This window comes from Oncorhynchus nerka, linkage group LG1 (assembly GCF_034236695.1).
Source record: "Oncorhynchus nerka isolate Pitt River linkage group LG1, Oner_Uvic_2.0, whole genome shotgun sequence".
NCBI classification, from domain to species: domain Eukaryota; kingdom Metazoa; phylum Chordata; class Actinopteri; order Salmoniformes; family Salmonidae; genus Oncorhynchus; species Oncorhynchus nerka.
Window position 1 is genome coordinate 58741807 of NC_088396.1, and position 26936 is coordinate 58768742.

The 26936-nt window shown below is 42.8% G+C and overlaps 1 protein-coding gene across 1 annotated transcript in view; it reads left to right on the plus strand.

Moving 5' to 3' along the window:
• Nucleotides 1-26103, plus strand: part of dip2a (disco-interacting protein 2 homolog A) — a 299931-nt gene extending 273828 nt beyond the window's left edge. The window contains exons 32-37 of the mRNA XM_065019803.1: nt 5768-5829; nt 6208-6265; nt 7156-7230; nt 11540-11714; nt 20114-20237; nt 21890-26103. Coding sequence (XP_064875875.1) covers nt 5768-5829; nt 6208-6265; nt 7156-7230; nt 11540-11714; nt 20114-20237; nt 21890-22142 — 747 coding nt within the window. The 3' untranslated portion in view covers nt 22143-26103. The remainder of the gene's footprint in view (nt 1-5767; nt 5830-6207; nt 6266-7155; nt 7231-11539; nt 11715-20113; nt 20238-21889) is intronic.
• The last annotated feature ends 833 nt before the right edge of the window (nt 26104-26936 follow it).

A 26936-nucleotide genomic window follows, 5' to 3' on the forward strand; every position in this document is an offset into this window, starting at 1 on the left:
TTGGCTGTATAGATGGCTGTATAGATGGCTGTATAGATGGTTGTTTACTTGGCTGTATAGATGGCCATTTAGATGGCCATTTAGATGGTTGTTTACTTGGCTGTATAGATGGTCATGTAGATGGTTGTTTACTTGGCTGTATAGATGGCTGTATAGATGGCTGTATAGATGGCTGTATAGATGGCTGTATAGATGGTTGTTTACTTGGCTGTATAGATGGCCATTTAGATGGCCATTTAGATGGTTGTTTACTTGGCTGTATAGATGGTCATTTAGATGGCCCTATAGATGGTTGTTTACTTGGCTGTATAGATGGTCATTTAGATGGCTGTATAGATGGCCATTTAGATGGCTGTATAGATGGCCATTTAGATGGCTGTATAGATGGTCATTTAGATGGCTGTATAGATGGTCATTTAGATGGCTGTATAGATGGTCATTTAGATGGCTGTATAGATGTCCATTTAGATGGCTATATAGATGGCTGTATAGATGGCCATTTAGATGGCTGTATAGATGGCCATTTAAATGGCTATATAGATGGTCATTTAGATGGCTGTATAGATGGCCATTTAGATTGCTGTTTACTTGGATGTAAAGATGGCTGTGTAGATGGTTGTTTACTTGGCTGTATAGATGGCCATTTAGATGTCCATGTAGATGGTTGTTTACTTGGCTATATAGATGGTTGTTTACTTGGCTGTATAGATGGTTGTTTACCTGTCTGTATAGATGTCCATTTAGATGGTTGTGTAGATGTCCATGTAGATGGTTGTTTACTTGGCTGTATAGATGTCCATGTAGATGGTTGTTTACTTGGCTATATAGATGTCCATGTAGATGGTTGTTTACTTGGCTATATAGATGTCCATGTAGATGGTTGTTTACTTGGCTATATAGATGGCCATGTAGATGGTTGTTTACTTGGCTGTATAGATGGTTGTTTACTTGGCTGTATAGATGGTTGTTTACTTGGCTGTATAGATGTCCATGTAGATGGTTGTTTACTTGGCCATTTAGATGGTTGTTTACTTGGCTGTATAGATGTCCATGTAGATGGTTGTTTACTTGGCTGTATAGATGTCCATGTAGATGGTTGTTTACTTGGCTATATAGATGTCCATGTAGATGGTTGTTTACTTGGCTATATAGATGTCCATGTAGATGGTTGTTTACTTGGCTATATAGATGTCCATGTAGATGGTTGTTTACTTGGCTATATAGATGTCCATGTAGATGGTTGTTTACTTGGCTATATAGATGTCCATGTAGATGGTTGTTTACTTGGCTATATAGATGTCCATGTAGATGGTTGTTTACTTGGCTATATAGATGGTTGTTTACTTGGCTGTATAGATGTCCATTTAGATGGTTGTTTACTTGGCCATTTAGATGGTTGTTTACTTGGCTGTATAGATGTCCATGTAGATGGTTGTGTAGATGTCCATGTAGATGGTTGTTTACTTGGCTATATAGATGGCCATTTAGATGGTTGTTTACTTGGCTATATAGATGGCCATTTAGATGGTTGTTTACTTGGCTATATAGATGGCCATGTAGATGGTTGTTTACTTGGCTGTATAGATGGTTGTTTACTTGGCTGTATAGATGGTTGTTTACTTGGCTGTATAGATGTCCATGTAGATGGTTGTTTACTTGGCCATTTAGATGGTTGTTTACTTGGCTGTATAGATGTCCATGTAGATGGTTGTTTACTTGGCTGTATAGATGTCCATGTAGATGGTTGTTTACTTGGCTATATAGATGTCCATGTAGATGGTTGTTTACTTGGCTATATAGATGTCCATGTAGATGGTTGTTTACTTGGCTATATAGATGTCCATGTAGATGGTTGTTTACTTGGCTATATAGATGTCCATGTAGATGGTTGTTTACTTGGCTATATAGATGTCCATGTAGATGGTTGTTTACTTGGCTATATAGATGTCCATGTAGATGGTTGTTTACTTGGCTATATAGATGGTTGTTTACTTGGCTGTATAGATGTCCATTTAGATGGTTGTTTACTTGGCCATTTAGATGGTTGTTTACTTGGCTGTATAGATGTCCATGTAGATGGTTGTGTAGATGTCCATGTAGATGGTTGTTTACTTGGCTATATAGATGGCCATTTAGATGGTTGTTTACTTGGCTATATAGATGGCCATTTAGATGGTTGTTTACTTGGCTATATAGATGGCCATTTAGATGGTTGTTTACTTGGCTATATAGACGGCTGTGTAGATGGCCATTTAGATGGCTGTGTAGATGGCCATTTAGATGGCTGTGTAGATGGCTGTTTACTTGGCTGTTTACTTGGCTGTTTACTTGGCTGTGTTGGTTCCACTTTTCTGGGCTCTTATTTACCGTAATTTCCGGACTATAAACCGCTACTTTATTCCCACACTTTGAACCTCGCGGTTTATACAATGACGCGGCTAATTTATGGATTTTTCCCGCTTTCACAAGATTCATGCCGCCAAAAAACTGAGCACCGTCACATAATGTGACGTAAATCGAGCTCAAACTTCCCATCATTCTGATTACGGTAGTATTTTGTCACACTCATCATGGCAAAGACACGGAGAAATGCATATGATGCAGCTTTCAAGTTGAAGGCGATAAATCTGGCTGTTGGAAAAGGAAATAGAGCTACTGCATGGGAGCTTGGCCTTAATGAGTCGATGATAAGACGTTGGAAACAGCAGCGTGAGGAACTGACTCAGTGCAAAAAGACAACAAAGGCTTTCAGAGGGAAGAAAAGCAGATGGCCCAAAGTATTTGCAGCCACTCGACATCAGTGTAAATCGTGCATTTAAGGTGGCGCTCCGTGTTCAGTGGGAGGCTTGGATGACAAGTGGGGAGAAATCCTTCACTAAAACGGGCCGCAGGCGAAGTGCATCTTATGGTCAAGTCTGCCAGTGGGTCCTGACAGCATGGAGCATTGTCAAAAAATCCACTATCATCAACGGGTTTCGAAAGGCTGGACTGCTGCGTGTTGAAGGGGGCAGCATGAGCTCAGCGGGGTATTTGCCTCCGGATGAAAGTGACGAGAGCGACAATGAAAACGATCCAACATCGGATGAAGCAATTCTGAGGCTATTCAACTCCGACACCGAAGGAGATGGCTTCAGTGGTTTCAGTGCACAGGAGGAGGAAGATGGTGACCAATGACTTTCTTGGTAGGCTACTGTTTTAATTTTTGTTACAAGCCGTGTTTCGTTAAAGCCTATTTATTTTTGTTACAAGCCGTGTTTCGTTAAAGCCTATTTATTTTTGTTACAAGCCGTGTTTCGTTTAAAGGCTGTGTAAAGTTCATTTGTTTCAATGTACCGGTAGGAACCTGCGGCTTATAGACATGTTTCAATGTACCGGTAGGCACCTGCGGCTTACAGACATGTGCGGCTTATTTATGTACAAAATACATATTTTTGAATAATTCAGTGGGTGCGGTTTATATTCAGGCTTAATAGGCCAGCAATTACGGTACTTAACAAATAAGGAACACTCAAAATGTGCACTTGTAAATCAAAATACAGCTGTAGACAGAAGTAAAACATCACACATACAACTGATGTCTCTCCTGAGTTCTTGTAAATCATAACAATTTGAATCAAAATACAGCTGTAGACAGAAGTAAAACATCACACATACAACTGATGTCTCTCCTGAGTTCTTGTAAATCATAACAATTTGAATCAAAATACAGCTGTAGACAGAAGTAAAACATCACACATACAACTGATGTCTCTCCTGAGTTCTTGTAAATCATAACAATTTGAATCAAAATACAGCTGTAGACAGAAGTAAAACATCACACATACAACTGATGTCTCTCCTGAGTTCTTGTAAATCATAACAATTTGAATCAAAATACAGCTGTAGACAGAAGTAAAACATCACACATACAACTGATGTCTCTCCTGAGTTCTTGTAAATCATAACAATTTGAATCAAAATACAGCTGTAGACAGAAGTAAAACATCACACATACAACTGATGTCTCTCCTGAGTTCTTGTAAATCATAACAATTTGAATCAAAATACAGCTGTAGACAGAAGTAAAACATCACACATACAACTGATGTCTCTCCTGAGTTCTTGTAAATCATAACAATTTGAATCAAAATACAGCTGTAGACAGAAGTAAAACATCACACATACAACTGATGTCTCTCCTGAGTTCTTGTAAATCATAACAATTTGAATCAAAATACAGCTGTAGACAGAAGTAAAACATCACACATACAACTGATGTCTCTCCTGAGTTCTTGTAAATCATAACAATTTGAATCAAAATACAGCTGTAGACAGAAGTAAAACATCACACATACAACTGATGTCTCTCCTGAGTTCTTGTAAATCATAACAATTTGAATCAAAATACAGCTGTAGACAGAAGTAAAACATCACACATACAACTGATGTCTCTCCTGAGTTCTTGTAAATCATAACAATTTGAATCAAAATACAGCTGTAGACAGAAGTAAAACATCACACATACAACTGATGTCTCTCCTGAGTTCTTGTAAATCATAACAATTTGAATCAAAATACAGCTGTAGACAGAAGTAAAACATCACACATACAACTGATGTCTCTCCTGAGTTCTGCAAAATAGGAAAAGTCCAAGTTGCTTTTAATGTGCTTGCAGTCAACCCCTAGTGATGTAACTGCCTACATCAACACCTTCTCCTCATTAGACCAAGCCCATGCATATACAGTTATACAAACCTGCAGGAGAGAGCAATAGTTCCAGAGTTTTCTAAGGGCTCAGCAGTCATTTTCCACTCCCTAAGTTACTTTATAGTGGTATGTCTGACTAGTCTCTTATCTCTTTCACTCGCCTGCAGGGTTCTGTTTTCTCACAGACACCCTGTTTTGACTGCAATAACACGCACATCTCTCAGACCGTTTCTTATAAGAGGCAGAGACTAAAAAAGAACTGTGGACCAGTATTAAACCTTATAATGAATATATATATATTGCTAATCTGTTCTCCAGGACCCTCTAAATGTAGTGGGGGAGGGTCTTATAGCCCTTCCCATTCAATTAATACAACATAAACTTAATCAATTATTGTAATATATCAATCGTTTGGTGCAGCCCCCATCATGACCCCATCAGCTGTATTATAGATGGCCATTTAGATATTTGTTTACTTGGCTGTGTAGATGGTTGTTTACTTGCCTGTATAGATGGTTGTTTACCTGTCTGTATAGATGGTTGTTTACCTGTCTGTATAGATGGTTGTTTACCTGTCTGTATAGATGGTTGTTTACCTGGCTGTATAGATGGTTGTTTACCTGTCTGTATAGATGGTTGTTTACCTGGCTGTATAGATGGTTGTTTACCTGTCTGTATAGATGGTTGTTTACCTGTCTGTATAGATGGCTGTATAGATGGTTGTTTACCTGTCTGTATAGATGGTTGTTTACCTGTCTGTATAGATGGTTGTTTACCTGTCTGTATAGATGGTTGTTTACCTGGCTGTATAGATGGTTGTTTACCTGTCTGTATAGATGGTTGTTTACCTGTCTGTATAGATGGTTGTTTACCTGTCTGTATAGATGGTTGTTTACCTGGCTGTATAGATGGCTGTTTTGTTGTCTGTCTCCCTGCTTTGTCAATAACTCTCCCATCGCAGCGATATCATCAGCTTCCACTTTCCCGCCATTCAGTACTGGGTCTGAAGCATCAGGTCTGTCATGGTCAGAACCAGCTCTCTGTCTCTCCCTGTGTTGTTCACACCTGTCCGTCTCTGTAGGGTACGTCAGGACCAGACCCTACCACAGTCTACCTGGACATGAGAGCTCTGAGACATGAAAGGTATGATTCCACTCACCTCACCTTTACCTCACTATATTATATAGGTCTTTATGTCCAGGACTATATTATATAGGTCTTTATGTCCAGGACTATATTATATAGGTCTTTATGTCCAGGACTATATTATATAGGTCTTTATGTCCAGGACTATATTATATAGGTCTTTATGTCCAGGACTATATTATATAGGTCTTTATGTCCGGGACTATATTATATAGGTATTTATGTCCAGGACTATATTATATAGGTCTTTATATCCGGGAAGGCCTTAAGACCTGAATTACAAAAACAAATCAGTTGATTGGCTAATGTTGTGTTGTGTAATCTGATGTGTTATTGGTTGACTAATAACAGTTATTGTGTGTGTGATATCACCAGGGTTCGTATGGTAGAGAGAGGCTCTCCACACAGTCTGTCTCTCATGGAGTCTGGCAAGGTAAGACACCTACCTCATGGATAGATTCTTATATTATACTGGACTGAAATATTTAGTGTCTGCACTGTGTTATCTGATTGTTGTGTCAACCAGATCCTACCTAGGGATGAAGGTTACCGTAGTAACAATGTGATGTGTTACCCAGATCCTACCTGGGGTGAGGGTTACCGTAGTAACAATGTGATGTGTTACCCAGATCCTACCTGGGATGAAGGTTACCGTAGTAACAATGTGATGTGTTACCCAGATCCTACCTGGGGTGAGGGTTACCGTAGTAACAATGTGATGTGTTACCCAGATCCTACCTGGGATGAAGGTTACCGTAGTAACAATGTGATGTGTTACCCAGATCCTACCTGGGATGAAGGTTACCGTAGTAAAAATGTGATGTGTTACCCAGATCCTACCTGGGGTGAGGGTTACCGTAGTAACAATGTGATGTGTTACCCAGATCCTACCTGGGGTGAGGGTTACCATAGTAACAATGTGTTGTGTTAAGCATATCCTACCTGGGGTGAGGGTTACCGTAGTAACAGTGTGTTGTATTAAGCATATCCTACCTGGGGGTGAGGGTTACCGTAGTAACAATGTGTTGTCTTAACCAGATCCTGCCTGGGGTGAAATTTAGGGTTACCGTAGTAACAATGTGTTGTGTTAACCAGATCCTTTCTGGGATTAAGGTTAGGGTTACCGTAGTAACAATGTGTTCTGTTAATCAGATCCTTCCTGGGGTGAAGGTTAGGGTTACCGTAGTAACAATGTGTTGTGTTAACCAGATCCTGCCTGGGGTGAAGGTTAGGGTTACCGTAGTAACAATGTGTTGTGTTAACCAGATCCTGCCTGGGGTGAAATTTAGGGTTACCGTAGTAACAATGTGTTCTGTTAATCAGATCCTTCCTGGGGTGAAGGTGGTTATCGCCAACACAGAGACCAAAGGACCTCTAGGAGACTCCCACCTGGGAGAGGTGAGACAAATTCTACAGGTCATATTACATGGCTATATGTCCTCTATCTGTCCTACTATGAGGCAGATGATCATTACTATATGACTATGTATGGCCCTGGAGGATAGATAGTATACAATATCAGTCAAAATGTTGGACACCTGCTCATTCCAGAGTTTTTCATTATTTTGACGATTTTCTACATTGTAGAATAATAGTGAAGACATCAAAACTATGAAATGACACAATATGGAATCATGTAGTAAACAAAAAGTGTTGAACAAATCTAAATGTATTTGAGGTTCTTCAAAGTAGTCACCCTTTGCCTTGATGACAGCTTTGCACACTCTTGGCATTCTCTCAACCAGCTTCATGAGGTAATCATCTGGAATGTATTTCAATTAACATGTGTGCCTTGTTAAAAGTTAAATAGTGGAATTTCTTTCTTTAATGCTTTTGAGCCAATCAGCTGTGTTGTAACATGGGCTAGGGTTAGGGTGGTATACAGAAGATAGTCCTATTTGGTAACAGTCCATATTATGGCAAGAACACCTCGAATAAGCAAAGAGAAATGACAGTCCATCATTACTTTAAGACATGAAGGTCAGTCAATCTGGAAAATTTCAGGAACTTTGCAAGTTCCATCCTGCCCTGCCTTTCTAAAGTCTTCGAAAGCCAAGTTAACAACACAGATCACCGACCATTGCGAATCCCGCCGTACCTTCTCCACTACGTAATATGGTTTCCGAGCTGGTCATGGGAGCACCTCAGCCACGCTCAAGGTCCTGGACGACATCCAAAGCTCCATCGATAAAAGACAGTACTGTGCAGCTGTCTTCATCGGCCTGGCCAAGGCTGTCAATCACGGCATTCTTATCGGCAGACTCAATAGCCTTGGTTTCTCAAATGACTGCCTCACCTGGTTCACCAACTACCTCTCAGACAGAGTTCAATGTGTCAAATCGTAGGGCCTGTTGTCCGGACCTCTGGCAGTCTCGATGGGGGTGCCACAGGGTTCAATTCTCGGGCTGACTCTTTTCTGTGCTGACTCTTTTGTGCTGACTCTTTCAATGATGTTGGTCTTGCTGCTGGTGATTCTCTATTCCACCTCTACGCAGACGACACCATTCTGTATACATCTGGTCCTTCTTTGGACACTGTTTAACAAACCTCCAAAATGAGCTTCAATGCCATACAACACTCCATTGGAGTGCAGCTCACAGATTGGGTGCAGCTCACAGATCACTGCACCTGTACACAGCCCATCTGTAAATAACACACCCAACTACCTCATCCCCATATTGTTATTTATCTTCCTGCTCTTTTGCACCCCAGTATCTCTACTTGCACATTCATCATCTGCACATCTATCACTCCAGTATTAATGCTAACTTTTAATTATTTTGCCTCTATGGCCTATTTATTGTCTTACCTCTCTACTCTTCTACATTTACTGTACATAGATTTGTCTATTTTATTTTGTGTTATTGACTGTGCGTTTGTTTGTGTAACTTGTTTGTGCTGCACTGCTTTGCTTTATCTTGGCCAGGTCGCAGTTGTAAATGAGAACTTGTTCTCAACTAGCCTACCTGGTTAAATAAAGGGTTATATATATATATATATATATAAATACCTGGTTAAATAAAGGGTTATATATATATAAATACCTGGTTAAATAAAGGGTTATATATATATAAATACCTGGTTAAATAAAGGGTTATATATATATAAATACCTGGTTAAATAAAGGGTTATATATATATAAATACCTGGTTAAATAAAGGGTTATATATATATAAATACCTGGTTAAATAAAGGGTTATATATATATAAATACCTGGTTAAATAAAGGGTTATATATATATAAATACCTGGTTAAATAAAGGGTTATATATATATAAATACCTGGTTAAATAAAGGGTTATATATATATAAATACCTGGTTAAATAAAGGGTTATATATATATAAATACCTGGTTAAATAAAGGGTTATATATATATAAATACCTGGTTAAATAAAGGGTTATATATATATAAATACCTGGTTAAATAAAGGGTTATATATATATAAATACCTGGTTAAATAAAGGGTTATATATATATAAATACCTGGTTAAATAAAGGGTTATATATATATAAATACCTGGTTAAATAAAGGGTTATATATATATAAATACCTGGTTAAATAAAGGGTTATATATATATAAATACCTGGTTAAATAAAGGGTTATATATATATATATATAAATACCTGGTTAAATAAAGGGTTATATATATATATATATATAAATACCTGGTTAAATTTTTTATTAATTTTTTTATTTCACCTTTATTTAACCAGGTAGGCTAGTTGAGAACACCTTTATTTAACCAGGTAGGCTAGTTGAGAACACCTTTATTTAACCAGGTAGGCCAGTTGAGAACACCTTTATTTAACCAGGTAGGCCAGTTGAGAACACCTTTATTTAACCAGGTAGGCTAGTTGAGAACACCTTTATTTAACCAGGTAGGCTAGTTGAGAACACCTTTATTTAACCAGGTAGGCTAGTTGAGAACACCTTTATTTAACCAGGTAGGCTAGTTGAGAACACCTTTATTTAACCAGGTAGGCTAGTTGAGAACACCTTTATTTAACCAGGTAGGCTAGTTGAGAACAAGTTCTCATTTGCAACTGCGACCTGGCCAAGATAAAGCATAGCAGTGTGAACAGACAACACAGAGTTACACATGGAGTAAACAATTAACAAGTCCATAACACAGTAGAAAAAAGGGGAGTCTATATACAATGTGTGCAAAAGGCATGAGGAGGTAGGCGAATAATTACAATATTGCAGATTAACACTGGAGTGATAAATGATCAGATGGTCATGTGCAGGTAGAGATATTGGTGTGCAAAAGAACAGAAAAGTAAATAAATATAAACAGTATGGGGATGAGGTAGGTAAATTGGGTGGGCTATTTACCGATAGACTATGTACAGCTGCAGCGATCGGTTAGCTGCTCAGATAGCTGATGTTTGAAGTTGGTGAGGGAGATAAAAGTCTCCAAATAAAGGGTTATATATATATATATAAATACCTGGTTAAATAAAGGTGTAATAAAAATGCTGCAGGGAGGCATGAGGACTACAGATGTGTCCAGGGAAATAAATTGCAATGTCCGTACTGTGAGATGTCTAAGACAGTGCTACAGGAAGACAGGACGGACTGCTGTTCATCCTCGCAGTGTCAGACCACATGTAACAACACCTGCACAGGATCGGTACATCCGAACATCACACCTGCTGGACAGGTACAGGATGGCAACAACAACTGCCCGAGTTACACCAGGAACACACAATCCCTCCATCAGTGCTCAGACTGTCCGCAAAAGGCTGAGAGAGGCTGGACTGAGGGCTTGTAGGCCTGTTGTAAAGGTAGGTCCTCCCTCACCAGACATCACCGGCAACAACGTCGCCTATGGGCACAAACCCACCGTTGCTGGACCAGACAGGACTGGCAAAAAGTGCTCTTCACTGACGAGTCGCGGTTTTGTCTCACCAGGGGTGATGGTCGGATTTGCGTTTATCGTTGAAGGAATGAGCGTTACACCGAGGCCTGTACTCTGGAGCGGGATCGATTTGGAGGTGGAGACTCCGTCATGGTCTGGGGCGGTGTGTCACAGCATCATCATCGGACTGAGCTTGTTATCATTGCAGGCCATCTCAACGCTGTGCGTTACAGGGAAGACATCCTCCTCCCTCATGTGGTACCCTTCCTGCAGGATCATCCTGACATGACCCTCCAGCAAGACAATGTCATACTGCTCATTCTGTGTGGGATTTCCTGCAGGACAGGAATGTCAGTGTTCTGCCATGGCCAGCGAAGAGCCCGGACCACAATCCCATTGAGCACGTCTGGGACCTGTTGGATCGGAGGGTGAGGGCAAGGGCCATTCCCCCCAGAAATGTCTGGGTACTTGCAGGTGCCTTGGTGGAAGAGTGGGGTAACATCTCACAGCAAGAAACGGAAAATCTGGTGCAGGCCATGAGATGCACTGCAGTACTTAATAATGCAGCTGGTGGCCACACCAGATACTGACTGTTACTTTTGATTTTGACTCCCCCTTTATTCGAGGAAACATTCAATTAATATTAGTCACATGTCTGTGAAACTTATTCAGTTTGTCTCAGTTGTTGAATCTTGTTCTGATCGTACAAATATTTACACATGTTCAGTTTGCTGAAAATAAACGCAGTTGACAGTGAGAGGACGTTTATTTTTTTTGCTGAGTTTATATATATAATCTTCCCCTGTCTCTCTGCTAACACCTCTCCATCTTATTGTATCAGGTGTGGGTGAGCAGCCCCCACAATGCAACAGGTTACTACACGGTGTATGGAGAGGATGCTCTGCATGCGGACCACTTCAACACCAAGCTGAGCTTTGGAGACACGCAGACTGTCTGGGCCAGAACAGGATACCTGGGTTTCCTACGACGCACTGAGCTCACCGACGCCAGCGGAGGTTAGTGTCCAGACATCAGATCAATCAAATCACATTATATTTGTCACATGCTTCGTAAGCAAGTGTAGACTAACAGTGAAATGCTTACTTATGTCTCCTTTTCCATCAATGCGATATTAAAGATAAAGATACTAAATGTAATAAAAAATAGAACTAGTGACAGGAGGAATATAGTGACTAGGCAACGAGATAGATAATAGACAGTAGCAGCAGTATACTGTAGGTAGGGGTAAAGGATAGATAATAGACAGTAACAGCAGTATACTGTAGGTAGGGGTAAAGGATAGATAATAGACAGTAACAGCAGTATACTGTAGGTAGGGGTAAAGGATAGATAATAGACAGTAACAGCAGTATACTGTAGGTAGGGGTAAAGGATAGATAATAGACAGTAACAGCAGTATACTGTAGGTAGGGGTAAAGGATAGATAATAGACAGTAACAGCAGTATACTGTAGGTAGGGGTAAAGGATAGATAATAGACAGTAACAGCAGTATACTGTAGGTAGGGGTAAAGGATAGATAATAGACAGTAACAGCAATGTGCTGTAAGTAGGGGTAAAGGATAGATAATAGACAGTAACAGCAGTATACTGTAGGGGTAAAGGATAGATAATAGACAGTAACAGCAATGTGCTGTAAGTAGGGGTAAAGGATAGATAATAGACAGTAACAGCAGTATACTGTAGGGGTAAAGGATAGATAATAGACAGTAACAGCAGTATACTGTAGTTAGGGGTAAAGGATAGATAATAGACAGTAACAGCAGTATACTGTAGGTAGGGGTAAAGGATAGATAATAGACAGTAACAGCAGTATACTGTAGGTAGGGGTAAAGGATAGATAATAGACAGTAACAGCAGTATACTGTAGGGGTAAAGGATAGATAATAGACAGTAACAGCAGTATACTGTAGGTAGGGGTAAAGGATAGATAATAGACAGTAACAGCAGTATACTGTAGGTAGAGGTAAAGGATAGATAATAGACAGTAACAGCAGTATACTGTAGGTAGAGGTAAAGGATAGATAATAGACAGTAACAGCAGTATACTGTAGGTAGGGGTAAAGGATAGATAATAGACAGTAACAGCAGTATACTGTAGGTAGGGGTAAAGGATAGATAATAGACAGTAGCAGCAATGTGCTGTAAGTAGGGGTAAAGGATAGATAATAGACAGTAACAGCAGTATACTGTAGGTAGGGGTAAAGGATAGATAATAGACAGTAACAACAGTATACTGTAGGTAGGGGTAAAGGATAGATAATAGACAGTAACAGCAGTATACTGTAGGTAGGGGTAAAGGATAGATAATAGACAGTAACAGCAGTATACTGTAGGTAGGGGTAAAGGATAGATAATAGACAGTAACAGCAGTATACTGTAGGTAGGGGTAAAGGATAGATAATAGACAGTAACAGCAGTATACTGTAGGTAGGGGTAAAGGATAGATAATAGACAGTAACAGCAGTATACTGTAGGTAGGGGTAAAGGATAGATAATAGACAGTAACAGCAGTATACTGTAGGTAGGGGTAAAGGATAGATAATAGACAGTAACAGCAGTGTACTGTAGGTAGGGGTAAAGGATAGATAATAGACAGTAACAGCAGTATACTGTAGGGGTAAAGGATAGATAATAGACACTAACAGCAGTATACTGTAGTTAGGGGTAAAGGATAGATAATAGACAGTAACAGCAGTATACTGTAGGTAGGGGTAAAGGATAGATAATAGACAGTAACAGCAGTATACTGTAGGTAGGGGTAAAGGATAGATAATAGACAGTAACAGCAGTATACTGTAGGTAGGGGTAAAGGATAGATAATAGACAGTAACAGCAGTATACTGTAGGTAGGGGTAAAGGATAGATAATAGACAGTAACAGCAGTATACTGTAGGTAGGGGTAAAGGATAGATAATAGACAGTAACAGCAGTATACTGTAGGTAGGGGTAAAGGATAGATAATAGACAGTAACAGCAGTATACTGTAGGTAGGGGTAAAGGATAGATAATAGACAGTAACAGCAGTATACTGTAGGTAGGGGTAAAGGATAGATAATAGACAGTAACAGCAGTATACTGTAGGTAGGGGTAAAGGATAGATAATAGACAGTAACAGCAGTATACTGTAGGTAGGGGTAAAGGATAGATAATAGACAGTAACAGCAATGTGCTGTAAGTAGGGGTAAAGGATAGATAATAGACAGTAACAGCAGTATACTGTAGGGGTAAAGGATAGATAATAGACAGTAACAGCAATGTGCTGTAAGTAGGGGTAAAGGATAGATAATAGACAGTAACAGCAGTATACTGTAGGGGTAAAGGATAGATAATAGACAGTAACAGCAGTATACTGTAGGTAGGGGTAAAGGATAGATAATAGACAGTAATAGCAGTATACTCTAGGTAGGGGTAAAGGATAGATAATAGACAGTAGCAGCAGTATACTGTAGGTAGGGGTAAAGGATAGATAATAGACAGTAGCAGCAGTATACTGTAGGTAGGGGTAAAGGATAGATAATAGACAGTAACAGCAGTATACTGTAGGTAGGGGTAAAGGATAGATAATAGACAGTAACAGCAGTATACTGTAGGTAGGGGTAAAGGATAGATAATAGACAGTAACAGCAGTATACTGTAGGTAGGGGTAAAGGATAGATAATAGACAGTAACAGCAGTATACTGTAGGTAGGGGTAAAGGATAGATAATAGACAGTAACAGCAGTATACTGTAGGTAGGGGGTAAAGGATAGATAATAGACAGTAACAGCAGTATACTGTAGGTAGGGGTAAAGGATAGATAATAGACAGTAACAGCAGTATACTGTAGGTAGGGGTAAAGGATAGATAATAGACAGTAACAACAGTATACTGTAGGTAGGGGTAAAGGATAGATAATAGACAGTAACAGCAGTATACTGTAGGTAGGGGTAGATAGATAATAGACAGTAACAGTAGTATACTGTAGGTAGGGGTAAAGGATAGATAATAGACAGTATACTGTAGGTAGGATAAAGGATAGATAATAGACAGTATACTGTAGGTAGGGGTAAAGGATAGATAATAGACAGTAACAGCAGTATACTGTAGGTAGGGGTAAAGGATAGATAATAGACAGTAACAGCAGTATACTGTAGGTAGGGTAAAGGATAGATAATAGACAGTAACAGCAGTATACTGTAGGTAGGGGTAAAGGATAGATAATAGACAGTAACAGCAGTATACTGTAGGTAGGGGTAAAGGATAGATAATAGACAGTAACAGCAGTATACTGTAGGTAGGGGTAAAGGATAGATAATAGACAGTAACAGCAGTATACTGTAGGTAGGGGTAAAGGATAGATAATAGACAGTAACAGCAGTATACTGTAGGTAGGGGTAAAGGATAGATAATAGACAGTAACAGCAGTATACTGTAGGTAGGGTAAAGGATAGATAATAGACAGTAACAGCAGTGTACTGTAGGTAGGGGTAAAGGATAGATAATAGACAGTAACAGCAGTATACTGTAGGTAGGGGTAAAGGATAGATAATAGACAGTAACAGCAGTATACTGTAGGTAGGGGTAAAGGATAGATAATAGACAGTAGCAGCAGTATACTGTAGGTAGGGGTAAAGGATAGATAATAGACAGTAGCAGCAGTATACTGTAGGTAGGGGTAAAGGATAGATAATAGACAGTAGCAGCAGTATACTGTAGGTAGGGGTAAAGGATAGATAATAGACAGTAACAGCAGTGTACTGTAGGTAGGGGTAAAGGATAGATAATAGACAGTAACAGCAGTGTACTGTAGGTAGGGGTAAAGGATAGATAATAGACAGTAACAACAGTATACTGTAGGTAGGGGTAAAGGATAGATAATAGACAGTAACAGCAGTATACTGTAGGTAGGGGTAAAGGATAGATAATAGACAGTAACAGCAGTATACTGTAGGTAGGGGTAAAGGATAGATAATAGACAGTAACAGCAGTATACTGTAGGTAGGGGTAAAGGATAGATAATAGACAGTAACAGCAGTATACTGTAGGTAGGGGTAAAGGATAGATAATAGACAGTAACAGCAGTGTACTGTAGGTAGGGGTAAAGGATAGATAATAGACAGTAACAGCAGTATACTGTAGGGGTAAAGGATAGATAATAGACACTAACAGCAGTATACTGTAGTTAGGGGTAAAGGATAGATAATAGACAGTAACAGCAGTATACTGTAGGTAGGGGTAAAGGATAGATAATAGACAGTAACAGCAGTATACTGTAGGTAGGGGTAAAGGATAGATAATAGACAGTAACAGCAGTATACTGTAGGTAGGGGTAAAGTGACTAGACAACAGGATAGATAATAGACATGGAGTCCAGTGTGTGGCCATGGAGTCCAGTGTGTGGCCATGGAGTCCAGTGTGTGGCCATGGAGTCCAGTGTGTGGCCATGGAGTCCAGTGTGTGGCCATGGAGTCCAGTGCAAGATAGTTAGTTCAAAAAAGTTCATGTTCAGTGCAGGTAGTCTAGGTTAGCCATTTGATAAGCTATTTAGCCGTCTTCAGCAGTTTTATGGCTTGCGCTAGAGAAGGTTGTTCAGGGTCTAGTCGGTTCCAGATTTGGTGCATCTTTACGGCTTGCCCTGCGGTAGCAGAGAGAACAGTCTATGACTTGGGTGGCTGGAGTCTTTGACAATGGGCCTTCCACTCACACCGCCTGGTATAGAGATCCTGGATGGCAGGGCGCTCTGCCCAGTGATGTACAGGCCATATACAATAGCCTCTTTAGCGCCGTCGCGGTATGGTGCCTTGCAGTTGCCTTACCAAGTGGTGATGCCACAAGTAAGGTCGGAACGATACCAGTTTTGCAATATTTTTTCCCTGGCAAAATTTAAAACAGGAAGCGGGTTATTATTATTTTTATTTATTTTTGCCCACACTATAGACGGCAACATCAGTCCTCTAATACAGGACTAGTAAAGGCCCAGAGTTAGACTGCAACATCAGTCCTCTAATACAGGACTAGTAAAGGCCCAGAGTTAGACGGCAACATCAGTCCTCTAATACAGGACTAGTAAAGGCCCAGTGTTACAGACTGCTATATCAGTCCTCTAATACAGGACTAGTAAAGGCCCAGAGTTACAGACTGCTATATCAGTCCCAGAGTTACAGACTGCTATATCAGTCCTCTAATACAGGACTAGTAAAGGCCCAGAGTTACAGACTGCTATATCAGTCCTCTAATACAGGACTAGTAAAGGCCCAGTGTTACAGACTGCTATATCAGTCCCAGAGTTACAGACTGCTATATCAGGCCCAGAGTTACAGACTGCTATATCAGTCCACTAATACAGGACTAGTAAAGGCCCAGTGTTACAGACTGCTATATCAGTCCCAGTGTTAGACTGCTATATCAGTCCACTAATACAGGACTAGTAAAGGCCCAGTGTTACAGACTGCTATATCAGGCCCAGAGTTACAGACTGCTATATCAGTCCCAGTGTTACAGACTGCTATATCAGTCCTCTAATACAGGACTAGTAAAGGCCCAGAGTTACAGACTGCTATATCAGTCCTCTAATACAGGACTAGTAAAGGCCCAGAGTTACAGACTGCTATATCAGTCCTCTAATACAGGACTAGTAAAGGCCCAGAGTTACAGACTGCTATATCAGTCCACTAATACAGGACTAGTAAAGGCCCAGAGTTACAGACTGCTATATCAGTCCCAGAGTTACAGACTGCAATATCAGTCCTCTAATACAGGACTAGTAAAGGCCCAGAGTTACAGACTGCTATATCAGTCCACTAATACAGGACTAGTAAAGGCCCAGTGTTACAGACTGCTATATCAGGCCCAGAGTTACAGACTGCTATATCAGTCCCAGTGTTACAGACTGCTATATCAGTCCTCTAATACAGGACTAGTAAAGGCCCAGAGTTACAGACTGCTATATCAGTCCTCTAATACAGGACTAGTAAAGGCCCAGTGTTACAGACTGCTATATCAGTCCACTAATACAGGACTAGTAAAGGCCCAGAGTTACAGACTGCTATATCAGTCCCAGAGTTACAGACTGCTATATCAGTCCTCTAATACAGGACTAGTAAAGGCCCAGAGTTACAGACTGCTATATCAGGCCCAGAGTTACAGACTGCTATATCAGGCCCAGAGTTACAGACTGCTATATCAGTCCTCTAATACAGGACTAGTAAAGGCCCAGAGTTACAGACTGCTATATCAGTCCTCTAATACAGGACTAGTAAAGGCCCAGAGTTACAGACTGCTATATCAGTCCACTAATACAGGACTAGTAAAGGCCCAGTGTTACAGACTGCTATATCAGGCCCAGAGTTAGACTGCTATATCAGTCCCAGAGTTACAGACTGCTATATCAGTCCTCTAATACAGGACTAGTAAAGGCCCAGAGTTACAGACTGCTATATCAGGCCCAGAGTTACAGACTGCTATATCAGTCCCAGTGTTACAGACTGCTATATCAGTCCTCTAATACAGGACTAGTAAAGGCCCAGTGTTACAGACTGCTATATCAGGCCCAGAGTTACAGACTGCTATATCAGTCCTCTAATACAGGACTAGTAAAGGCCCAGAGTTACAGACTGCTATATCAGTCCTCTAATACAGGACTAGTAAAGGCCCAGTGTTACAGACTGCTATATCAGGCCCAGAGTTACAGACTGCTATATCAGTCCCAGAGTTACAGACTGCTATATCAGTCCCAGAGTTACAGACTGCTATATCAGTCCCAGAGTTACAGACTGCTATATCAGTCCCAGAGTTACAGACTGCTATATCAGTCCCAGAGTTACAGACTGCTATATCAGTCCTCTAATACAGGACTAGTAAAGGTCTGTTAACACAGGACTAGTAAAGGTCTGTTAACACAGGACTAGTAGAGGTCTGTTAGTACAGGACTAGTAAAGGTCTGTTAATACAGGACTAGTAAAGGTCTGTTAACACAGGACTAGTAAAGGTCTGGTAATACAGGACTAGTAATACAGGACTAGTAAAGGTCTGTTAGTACAGGACTAGTAAAGGTCTGTTAACACAGGACTAGTAAAGGTCTGTTAAATTAATCAAATCAAATGTATTTATATAGCCCTTCGTACATCAGCTGATATCTCAAAGTGCTGTACAGAAACCCAGCCTAAAACCCCAAACAGCAAGCAATGCAGGTGTAGAAGCACGACTAATACAGGACTAGTAAAGGTTTACCTAGAGGAGAGTTACCTACTGGGGGTCATTGTTAACGTGCTTTTACACCTGCATTGTTTGCTGTTTGGGGTTTTAGGCTGGGTTTCTGTACAGCACTTTGAGATACAAAGCACGTTAACAATGACCCCTACTGACGTTAACAATGACCCCTACTGACGTTAACAATGACACCTACTGACGTTAACCTGCTCCAACACTATTCTAGATTACTGAGAAGAGACTCCTATACCAACACCTACTGACGTTAACCTGCTCCAACACTATTCTAGATTAATGAGAAGAGACTCCTATACCAACACCTACTGTACTCGGACACCATTCAAATCATATCAAACTTTCTTTGTCACGTGCGCCTAATACATCAAATCAAATCAAATTGATTTATAAAGCCCTTCGTACATCAGCTGATATCTCAAAGTGCTGTACAGAAACCCAGCCTAAAACCCCAAACAGCAAGCAATGCAGGTGTAGAAGCACGGTGGCTAGGAAAAACTCCCTAGAAAGGCCAAAACCTAGGAAGAAACGTAGAGAGGAAACCAGGCTATGTGGGGTGGCCAGTCCTCTTCTGGCTGTGCCGGGTGGAGATTATAACAGAACATGGCCAAGATGTTCAAATGTTCATAAATGACCAGCATGGTCGAATAATAATAAGGCAGAACAGTTGAAACTGGAGCAGCAGCACAGTCAGGTGGAAGTTGAAGCTGGAGCAGCAGCATGGCCAGGTGGACTGGGGACAGCAAGGAGTCATGTCAGGTAGTCCTGGGGCATGGTCCTAGGGCTCAGGTCCTCCGAGAGAGAGAAAGAAAGAGAGAAGGAGGGAATTAGAGAACGCACACTTAGATTCACACAGGACACCGAATAGGACAGGAGAAGTACTCCAGATATAACAAACTGACCCTAGCCCCCCGACACATAAACTACTGCAGCATAAATACTGGAGGCTACATCAAGTGTAGACTTTATAGTGAAATGCTTACCGGTACTTACAAGCCCTTAACTAACAGCGCAGTTCAAGAAGAGTTAAGAAAATATTTACCAGGTGGACTAAAATAAAAAGTTATAATTTCAAGTAACACAACAATAATGAGGCTCTATACAGGGGACGCCGGCACCGAGTCAGGAAGTAGTTTTTGAAATGCTGTGTAATATTTAGTTCTTATTGGACGTTGCTAACCTGTGTTGCAGAACGTCACGATGCTCTCTATGTGGTGGGGTCTCTGGATGAGACATTGGAGCTGAGAGGGATGAGGTATCATCCCATCGACATCGAGACATCTGTTATCCGCTCACACAAGAGCATCGCTGAATGGTGAGGCACATTAATCTATACCCACATATCTGTAGTCCCACATCTGCACACAGGAGACTCTATAGTCCCACATCTACACACAGGAGACTCTAGTCTCACGTTTACACACAGGAGACTCTATAGTCCCACATCTACACACAGGAGACTCTATAGTCCCACATCTACACACAGGAGACTCTATAGTCCCACATCTACACACAGGGGACTCTATAGTCCCACATCTACACACAGGAGACTCTATAGTCCCACATCTACACACAGGGGACTCTATAGTCCCACATCTACACACAGGAGACTCTATAGTCCCACATCTACACACAGGGGACTCTAGTCCCACATCTACACATAGGAGACTCTATAGTCCCACATCTACACACAGGAGACTCTAGTCCCACATCTACACACAGGAGACGCTAGTCCCACATCTACACACAGGGGACTCTATAGACCCACATCTACACACAGGGGACTCTATAGTCCCACATCTACACACAGGGGACTCTATAGACCCACATCTACACACAGGGGACTCTATAGTCCCACATTTACACACAGGAGACTCTATAGTCCCACATCTACACACAGGAGACTCTAGTCCCACATCTACACACAGGAGACTCTAGTCCCACATCTACACACAGGAGACTCTCTAGTCCCACATCTACACACAGGAGACTCTAGTCCCACATCTACACACAGGGGACTCTAGTCCCACATCTACACACAGGAGACTCTATAGTCCCACATCTACACACAGGGGACTCTATAGTCCCACATCTACACACAGGAGACTCTAGTCCCACATCTACACACAGGGGACTCTAGTCCCACATCTACACACAGGAGACTCTATAGTCCCACATCTACACACAGGGGACTCTATAGTCCCACATCTACACACAGGGGACTCTATAGTCCCACATCTACACACAATATACAGATTAACTCAGAGACTCGTGATATCTTTCAATGTCAGGTGTTGTGTAGCATGTATTCGAAAATTATGTGTGTAAGGTCAAACTTGATCAGTTCTATATCAGACCACTGAACTCCTGTCTTCCCTGCCTTCCCCTTTCCCCGTCTCTCTCCCCTGCCTTTCCCCGTCTCTCTTCCCTGCTTTCGTCCCCTGTCTCTCCCCTGCCTTTCCCCCATTTCTCTCCCCTGCCTTCCCCCGTCTCTCTCCCCTGCCTTCCCTGTTTCTCCCCTGCCTTTCCCCTGTTTCTCCCCTGCCTTTCCCCTGTCTCTCTCCCCTGCCTTCCCTGTTTCTCCCCTGCCTTTCCCCTGTCTCTCCCCTGCCTTCCCTGTTTCTCCCCTGCCTTTCCCTGTCTCTCCCCTGCCTTCCCTGTCTCTCCCCTGCCTTTCCCCTGTCTCTCCCCTGCCTTCCCCGTCTCTCTCCCCTGCCTTCCCTGTTTCTCCCCTGCCTTTCCCCTGTCTCTCCCCTGCCTTCCCCCTGTCTCTCCCCTGCCTTCCCTGTCTCTCCCCTGCCTTTCCCCTGTCTCTCCCCTGCCTTCCCTGTTTCTCCCCCTCTCTGTTCTGTTTTTACTTGCTAGTAGTGGAGCTCACAGTGTTAATGCTGCCGGTATAATCTGAACTTCTCTCCTCCCTGTCTCTCCCCTGCCTTCCCCTTTCCCCGTCTCTCCTCCCTGTCTCAGTGCTGTGTTCACGTGGACCAACCTCCTGGTGGTAGTAGTGGAGCTGTCTGGGTCAGAGCAGGAGGCTCTGGACCTAGTTCCCCTGGTGACTAACGTGGTTCTGGAGGACCACTACCTGATAGTGGGTGTAGTGGTGGTGGTGGATCCAGGGGTTATACCTATCAACTCAAGAGGAGAGAAACAGAGGATGCACTTACGGGATGGCTTCCTGGCTGACCAGCTGGACCCCATTTATGTGGCCTACAATATGTAAACAACAACATGTCAACAAGATGTAAACACCTGGACCCCGTCTATGTAACATGTAAACAGAGGAGGAGGAGGAGGGAGAGCCGCTCAGAGAATGAGAAATGGACTATGGACCACACAGCAGAAATGGACTATGGACCACACAGCAGAAATGGACTATGGACCACACAGCAGAAATGGACTATGGACCACACAGCAGAAATGGACTATGGACCACACAGCAGAAATGGACTATGGACCACACAGCAGAAAACTCTTGGTGTCCCTGTTTGAGTCCCAGCAGAATAGTGATGGGTCTTGGTGGGGCTGTACAGTCAGAATAGTGGTGGGGCTGTACAGTCAGAATAGTGGTGGGGTTGTACAGTCAGAATAGTGGTGGGGCTGTACAGTCAGAATAGTGGTGGGGTTGTACAGTCAGAATAGTGGTGGGGTTGTACAGTCAGAATAGTGGTGGGGCTGTACAGTCAGAATAGTGGTGGGGCTGTACAGTCAGAATAGTGATGGTCTTGGTGGGGCTGTACAGTCAGAATAGTGGTGGGGCTGTACAGTCAGAATAGTGGTGGGGCTGTACAGTCAGAATAGTGGTGGGGCTGTACAGTCAGAATAGTGATGGTCTTGGTGGGGCTGTACAGTCAGAATAGTGATGGGTCTTGGTGGGGCTGTACAGTCAGAATAGTGATGGGTCTTGGTGGGGTTGTACAGTCAGAATAGTGGTGGGGTTGTACAGTCAGAATAGTGATGGTCTTGGTGGGGTTGTACAGTCAGAATAGTGGTGGGGCTGTACAGTCAGAATAGTGATGGTCTTGGTGGGGCTGTACAGTCAGAATAGTGATGGGTCTTGGTGGGGTTGTACAGTCAGAATAGTGGTGGGGCTGTACAGTCAGAATAGTGATGGTCTTGGTGGGGCTGTACAGTCAGAATAGTGATGGGTCTTGGTGGGGCTGTACAGTCAGAATAGTGATGGGTCTTGGTGGGGCTGTACAGTCAGAATAGTGATGGGGCTGTACAGTCAGAATAGTGATGGTCTTGGTGGGGCTGTACAGTCAGAATAGTGGTGGGGCTGTACAGTCAGAATAGTGGTGGTCTTGGTGGGGCTGTACAGTCAGAATAGTGGTGGGGCTGTACAGTCAGAATAGTGGTGGGGCTGTACAGTCAGAATAGTGATGGTTCTTGGTGGGTCTGTACATTCAGAATAGTGATGGGCCTTGGTGGGGCTGTATAGTCAGAATAGTGATGGTCTTGGTGGGGCTGTACAGTCAGAATAGTGATGGTCTTGGTGGGGCTGTACATTCAGAATAGTGATGGGGCTGTACAGTCAGAATTGTGATGGGGCTGTACAGTCAGAATAGTGATGGGTCTGTACAGTCAGAATAGTGATGGGTCTTGGTGGGGCTGTACAGTCAGAATAGTGATGGTCTTGGTGGGGCTGTACAGTCAGAATAGTGATGGTCTTGGTGGGGCTGTACAGTCAGAATAGTGATGGGTCTTGGTGGGGTTGTACATTCAGAATAGTGATGGGGCTGTACATTCAGAATAGTGATGGTCTTGGTGGGGCTGTACAGTCAGAATAGTGATGGTCTTGGTGGGGCTGTACAGTCAGAATAGTGATGGTCTTGGTGGGACTGTACATTCAGAATAGTGATGGGACTGGAGGAGCAGGCAGGGGACTAGATGGGACTGGAGGAGCAGGCAGGGGACTAGATGGGACTGGAGGAGCAGGCAGGGGACTAGATGGGACTGGAGGAGCAGGCAGGGGACTGGAGGTGCAGGCAGGGGACTGGAGGAGCAGACAGGGGACTGGAGGAGCAGGCAGGGGACTAGATGGGACTGGAGGAGCAGGCAGGGGACTAGATGGGACTGGAGGAGCAGGCAGGGGACTGGAGGAGCAGGCAGGGGACTAGATGGGACTGGAGGAGCAGGCAGGGGACTAGATGGGACTGGAGGAGCAGGCAGGGGACTGGAGGAGCAGGCAGGGGACTAGATGGGACTGGAGGAGCAGGCAGGGGACTGGAGGAGCAGGCAGGGGACTGGAGGAGCAGACAGGGGACTGGAGGAGCAGGCAGGGGACTAGATGGGACTGGAGGAGCAGGCAGGGGACTAGATGGGACTGGAGGAGCAGGCAGGGGACTGGGGAAGCAGGCAGGGGACTGGAGGAGCAGGCAGGGGACTGGAGGAGCAGACAGGGGACTGGAGGAGCAGGCAGGGGACTAGATGGGACTGGAGGAGCAGGCAGGGGACTAGATGGGACTGGAGGAGCAGGCAGGGGACTGGAGGAGCAGGCTAATGCCAACACTGTGGAGGAGATGGGAGGGACTGATTGTTCATTGGGTTCCTTTAACAATGTTATGTTACACTTTTATATCATACACTTATTGGTACTTCAAGGCATGAAGAGTTGAAGACACATTTCATGTCCTCCTTGGTCTCAGCAGACCATTCCAAAAATAACTGTTGAAACAGTCCAAAACAGAGACCTTTAACGTATAAAATATGTAATATATTATTCCAACACTAATTGTTTCAGACTTCATGTAATCAGTTGATACTCTGGCAAATAACATCATTTGAATTTAACATGATAAACTTGCCACATGTTTTAAATGAGGCCTTAAGTATTCCCAGATGTCTGATTTTACTTGTGTTGATGTGAGGCAGCTGGTTGGCAGAGGAGGAGGTCAGGTTGAATGATTAGCCCTTGTGCACGTCCCAATATCTCCTGAAGTGTGCGCTTGTTCACTACTTCCCACAAATCTAAAAGCATTGTACTGGGAGTTTCCACCATATTTGTTATACCAGTCATTTCCTTTCTAATCAGTGGAGGGATGTGAACACGTTCACACTTTAAACATTTGGAGCATAGCCCTTCTCTCTGTGTGGCTGAAACATGAATACTCTTTCATTGTTTGTATCTAGTGGAATCGGGAGGTATTTTTGCTGAAGATATTATGAATAAAAAGCTCACAGATCACATGGAGACATGGGGTCTGATGAGGGCCAGGCGGTGACATATTACATGATTCTCTCAGAAGACTTCTCTAATGAGTGAGAGGTTGCAGTTGTTCCTCTACCGTCATCCATCATACCTGCTATGTTAAGACCACTCCTCTGTATCCATAGTGCATCCTGTTGGCCCAGGCAACAGCCTGCTGTAAGTATGTACAGAGTTATGTAAGTTAATATTATTGGGCCCCAGATAGAGCCTCTTGCTCTGGGTACATGGGTCATGTGTGGGAAGATACTGAAGATGTTTCAGATGAACCTCCAGACTAACGACATATTAACATGTTACTGTCTGAAGACAACAGAACAAAAGGAAAGAAGCCTTGTAATATGTATTGTATGAACACTGAGGACTGGCAACTGCAAGGAGGCAACACCCTGGGGACTGGCTACTGCAGGGAGGCAACCAAGCAACACCCTGGGGACTGGCTACTGCAGGGAGGCAACCAAGCAACACCCTGGGGACTGGCTACTGCACGGAGGCAACCAAGCAACACCCTGGGGACTGGCTACTGCAGAGCGACAACCAAGCAACACCCTGGGGACTGGCTACTGCACGGAGGCAACCAAGCAACACCCTGGGGACTGGCTACTGCAGAGCGACAACCAAGCAACACCCTGGGGACTGGCTACTGCACGGAGGCAACCAAGCAACACCCTGGGGACTGGCTACTGCAGAGCGACAACCAAGCAACACCCTGGGGACTGGCTACTGCACGGAGGCAACCAAGCAACACCCTGGGGACTGGCTACTGCAGAGCGACAACCAAGCAACACCCTGGGGACTGGCTACTGCAGGGAGGAAACCAAACAACTTTCTGACAGACTGTTCTGATGAATGGTGACATCTGTCATCCTGGAGATATTTTGAGGACATTCTGTTTGTGTAAAGATTCATGTGTCTATGGTTTGTTGTCATTATTTTCACAACATGCTTTCTTAATAAATACAATACTTTTATCACATGATAATGTTTGTACTTGGAGACTGAACACCTGATTAATCAAGTGTAGACTAACGGTGAAATGCTTACTGACCCTTCCCAGCAATGCAGAATAATAATAGAAACAAATAACAACACAACACATTTAATCCTAGTAAAAAATTGCCTGTTTTAGGTCAGTTAGGATCACCACTTTATTTTAAGAATGTGAAATGTCAGAATAATACTAGAGATAATTATTTATTTCATCACATTCCCAGTGGGTCAGAAGTGTACATGCACTCATTTAGTATTTGGTAGCATTGCCTTTAAATTATTTAACTTGGGTCAAACATTTCGGGTAGCCTTCCACAAGCTTCCCACAATAAGTTGGGGTGAATTTTGGCCCATTTCTGACAGAGCTGGTGTAACTGAGTCAGGTTTGAAGGCCTCCTTGCTCGCACACGTTTTCAGTTCTGCCCACACATGTTCTATAGGATTGAGGTCAGGGCTTTGTGATGGCCACTCCAATACCTTGACTTGGTTGTCCTTAAGCCATTTTGCCACAACGTTGGAAGTATGCTTGGGGTCATTGTCCATTTGGAAAACCCATTTGTGACCAAGCTTTAACTTCCTGATGATGCTGCCACCCACATGCTTCACGGTTGGGATGGTGTTCCTTCGCTTACAACTCCCCCCTTTTCCTCCAAACATAACAATGGTCATTATGGCCAAACAGTTATATTCTTGTTTCATCAGACCAGAGGACATATCTCCAAAAAGTACAATCTTTGTCCCCATGTGCAGTTGCAAACCGTAGTCTGGCTTTTTTATGGCGGTTTTGGAGCAGTGGCTTCTTCCTTGCTGTGCGGCCTT